Source organism: Loa loa (genome assembly GCF_000183805.2).
Source record: "Loa loa unplaced genomic scaffold supercont3.32, whole genome shotgun sequence".
NCBI classification, from domain to species: domain Eukaryota; kingdom Metazoa; phylum Nematoda; class Chromadorea; order Rhabditida; family Onchocercidae; genus Loa; species Loa loa.
In genome coordinates this window covers 85,067-89,858 of record NW_018108212.1, presented here as the reverse complement: position 1 = coordinate 89,858, position 4,792 = coordinate 85,067, and the positions used below count along the sequence as shown (strand labels likewise).

The 4,792-nt window shown below is 28.1% G+C and overlaps 1 protein-coding gene across 1 annotated transcript; it reads right to left on the bottom strand.

Annotated features, from left to right (window-relative positions):
• Positions 1-1,946: 1,946 nt before the first annotated feature.
• On the bottom strand, positions 1,947-4,585 carry LOAG_10191 (hypothetical protein; the record flags this gene model as incomplete). Its single annotated transcript, XM_003145718.1, has 6 exons — positions 1,947-2,120; positions 2,656-2,823; positions 2,985-3,074; positions 3,432-3,550; positions 4,055-4,131; positions 4,494-4,585. The coding sequence occupies 6 exons, from the start codon at positions 4,583-4,585 to the stop codon at positions 1,947-1,949; spliced, it is 720 nt and encodes a 239-aa protein (XP_003145766.1).
• Between the last annotated feature and the right edge of the window lie 207 nt (positions 4,586-4,792).

Sequence of the window (4,792 nt, the reverse complement as noted above, 5' to 3'; positions counted from 1 at the left end):
TATATATATATATATATATATATATATATATATATATATATATATATATATAAAGATAATATAGGTATAACGATAAAGATAATATAGGTATGATTTAAGCGTATGAAATATTTTTTTCTTAATTATCAATTCGTGCCGAAAGTTCCGAAAGTTCCCGATCTGGTTTTCAACAGCGAAGAATTAATGAAGCAGGAGTGTAATATTTTAATGAATTAAGTGGAGAAAAGTACATAAAATATATGCTTCTTTAACGTTATAATAATTAAGGAAATAGTAACAATCAATGATAGCGATAACGATAAGACAACCAGTGATAATGAATAGCGATAGTAAAGATTAAAAGGTTATGTTGTGATGCGTCACGTAAGAATATTTTTAAAAATACTGATATGTCCTATGTAAGTAATCAATCATTATCAATACATGACATAATGGTCTAAAATCAAAGTTGAATACATGATTTGATAAAATAAGCAATTAAAGATAAACGGAAAAAAACGATGATAAGAACTCCCAAGAAAAAAAGAAATATAATATCAGTGATTTAAAGAGATCCTTATCACGTGAATTACGTGAAATACGATAAATTCGATGCATCATTCCTTATCAACAGATTATCAATCAAAGTTAGGTGAAATTAACAATGAAGAATCTTTTCACATAAGGTGATGAGTTTATCAATGGAAAATATTTTAAATGAGATCATTAATTATCGAAAGGTTAACAAGTATTGGGATACTGATGAGTAATTGCATTTCAATCGAAATTCAAATTTTCATCTATCCATCATGAGAATTGCAGACAGAAACAAGAGTGTACTGTTGGACCAAAAAGAAATTTTACAGTTTGAACTACATGTAATACTTAAATATGACACGTTTCAGCAAAATTTAAAGCTCAAACTTCTAAAAGTTGCCTTCTGCTTTATTTATTGTCACCACCTTAACTTTATTGCTACGCCATAATTAATTTAGAGACCAATTATTATTATCGTTATTATTTTGGAATTATTATCATTATCATCACCATTATTTTTCTTCGTAATTATTATTAATTATTTGATAATAATATTAATTAATTAATTAATTTGCCTATTCATTATTGTTAAAATTAATCTTTAATAACAATAACAATAATTATTATTATTATTGTTATTTTTGTAATTATTATTATCTTTACTACTATTTCCATAGTTGTTATTGTTACCATTATTATTAATTTTGTAATTATTATCATTGTCAACACATCCTGCGATACTTCCAAATAGTTGAAGTACCATTTGAATTTCAATCAATAAAGTACAAAATAAAATGCTTAATCAAATGCCTACCACTAAACTGTGCTTATCGATTTTTGCATAAATTTATTTGAGAGAGCTATGCGATTTGATCATTTACCCCTTTTCCTTCCAAAAAACGAACTGTATGAAAAATACAATTTCACAAAAGTGAAAAGTGAAAAGAAGATAGGAAAAGAGGAGAATATAAATGAAAAACATCCTAATGATTGCTTGATATCTTAAAGGGAAAGTGTAATTCACACTGTCACATTAAGGATGACAATTTCCTTTTCAGTTGGAAACTTTTTATTTTCAATGAAGGAAATCTGTGCATAAGAGAATCGATCCTGAGACGAGCTTTTATTGATAAAATAAATTGAAGTGTAAGTCCTTTTAGCAAGCTTATTTAGAATTCATATTTGATACTTGTCATGGAAAGAGAGGACAAGCATTGATAATCCTGAAATTATAAGTCAGTAATCCTGAGTAGATTAGAACAATAATGAATCATCCCAGTTATATTGTTCGTTATGCTTTATCATAACTATTAAGGCAATAACATATTCCCAGCATATTTAATTAATACAATGAAATAGTAAGAGACAACGTTGAATAGTTTTATTCTATGAAAAATTAATTTCAAATTACAAGATCATTGTTTATTTAACTAGTGATGCAAATTCTTGCTAGAGTGTACTTTTAGTTCGTTTATCTGTTTAAATTCATTTTGAGTGGCATAAGATAAATACATATTCCAAAATAGGCCCGTAAATTGGACAAATACAAGTCTATAACGGAGTGGTAACAAATAGAAATTTACAAGTTGTGCCAATGGCCAAACCTAAATTGAAACAAGTGTATTTTTTAAAAAAAAATTATAATTAAAAATATCAGTTAAAATAGGTGGATAAGAAGCATTCCATTTATTTTGATATTTATCCAATTAATTTCAAGTTTCCATTCATTTAACTATTTTAAGTAGCAAATTTAAACACTCCTCTAAATAATAATAGAAATTTTGAGAGACGATATATGGCAAACAATTAACAAATCATTAATTAAATTAAGTTATTAATAAACGAGTTATTCATTTCATTTTTTGAAAACATATCATGTCAGATCAGTTCCACTTCTCTTTATCATTAGCTTTTTTCCTATCCTCGCAAATTGAATAGAAAAAAAAAAGCTATGCAAAAAGTATAATGAAATAATTCTTGTCTATGATGTATGTCAGAAACTATAATTAATAATATTGCTTCCTTTCTTTTTTTTTAATGATTTGAACAAATGTATGAGAGAACTGTGTCATAATTTTGCATATTTTATAATTCCTTTAAATCAAATAATTTCATCTTTCAAAACAAAATTCCAAAAACCGTTTCATTATTCCAAAAATAAAAAGCAAAAAGTCCTGCCTTATAATTAGTTTTCATAACTGGAACAATTTCGTTTTTTGTTTTTTCTAATGCGTCATGTGGAGAACTGCCTTCCAATATGTGTAAATTTATAATGAAACTAAATGTAAATAGCGGTGCTGCTATGGACTGAAAATATTAAATTGCAAGTTTTCAAAAAAAGAAAAATATAAAAAACGTTATTACAAATATTTTCAATTTTCGGATTAAATCTAATCAACAAAAACAAAATGTTAAGCTGCGATAATGATCATTATCACTAACACCATCACTCATCAAAAATAACAAACCTGATCAAGAATCATTCGTTTCAACGGCAGCGAATTTGTTTTACCTTTTAATTTTTCAAGTAATAAAAACCATCGATAAGTTATAGGAGTCTTTAAAAATCACATAGAAACAAGTATTATTTGATTATATACCTCAACAACAATTGAATCGGATATTTCATATCAATGCTACAATTATGATCTTGTCTATATGAGTTACGTGACATTCTCACACTTCCATTATTTTTCATTTCCTAGAGTCAGTCCAAGTGATCACCTTAATCAAGTTTGTGATTAACTTTTCATCGATTAATGCATATAGCATTTCTACTTCGTGTCTAAGAGTTTCCTAATCCCTGTTTTCCTTCATCAGCGACAATCGAGAATACAGACATTAGCGTTTTACTATTAATAGATTAGTTGTCGTTCCTGAAGTGTTCCGTAAAGAAAGGAAAGAAAAAAACTAACAATCCAGAAAAGAATGAGAGTGGAAAAGCGTATTGTTCGTACCGGATCATAATTTCCTTTTTGTGAACGTTTTTCGATTAAATTTTGAGTTAAAATATCAGCCATTACTGCTAATGCTCCTAAACAGTTGTCGAAAAGATGAATTTTCATGTGGCATTGAAGATGAACGATTAGGATAGCAAATTAACGACAAGGAAGTTGGCGCTGATACTTCGAGCTTAGTGATAAAAGACAACCGGAAATATTCATGTTGATTTTCTTACTTCAACCATATTATCATGTTTCCCTTATTCATTGATAAATGAATGGATGCTTTCGAAAAAAAAAGGAATTTAAACTTTCAAAAGCTGAGACACTTTTTTTTGGTGGAAAATATTTTCAAAACCAATAATTGACGCTAAAATTTTCTAGTTTTTTGGCTAGTTTTTATCAACTTTTTCTTTTTCTTTGAACTATTTTTATGCATGGCCGATGACAACCAATTATGATCTATGAATACAATGAATAACTAATCTCTTGACTTATGTTACATCCTATTTCGTTGATCGTACTTCATGACTTGGAATTCACAACTCTAAGTCCTCGAATTTTATGTTATCTTGATCAGAGGTAAGAAAACTAACCAGCAGTTGAAGCTTGAGTTAGAAACGGATATTTCGTTAGAGCTTTTTCATATAATCGATATACTGCTAGCAACATTCTAAACTACAAATCTTCCTGTATTGTCGACTATTTCAAGTTTATTTGTTCATCTCGGTTGGTTCTACATCTTTATAAATGTGCTCTCAATTTATTGAAATTAAAATTCGATACATAGTGCTGTCATGCCGGCAAATGTCTTGCTTCCTAATCAACAAAATTTCTATTTTTTATTTTTGAAATATAACAAGTAGCATAGGACTACACATAAAATTCTTTCTCTTAAGCAATCGCTGAAAATGAGGAAGATATCTACTTTACCCAACCCTATTTTTGAACAAATAGAAAGATGATTAGTTGTACTGACTGGTTAAGTAAGGAGCAGAATACGATCACGCTAAGTGGCATATGATCTGTTAACACCTGAACAATTCAATACTTATGATATATCCCATGACATAAGGCAGTCTAATACCGATAGAATACAAGTCATAAGCCCGGAAATTCGCACTCATAATCTGTGTTAAATAAGAGTTCTTTTTCAATATTTAATCACGGGAAAGCAATTATTGCACAAATTATTTCAATGATAAATCAGTAATACCCGATGAATGCTTTTTATAAAATACAATACCCAATGGATGCTTTTTATAAAACATAATACCCGCTGGAGCTTATTATAAAACAGTGGTAAAAAGTTTCAGAAGAAAATAAAGCATTTT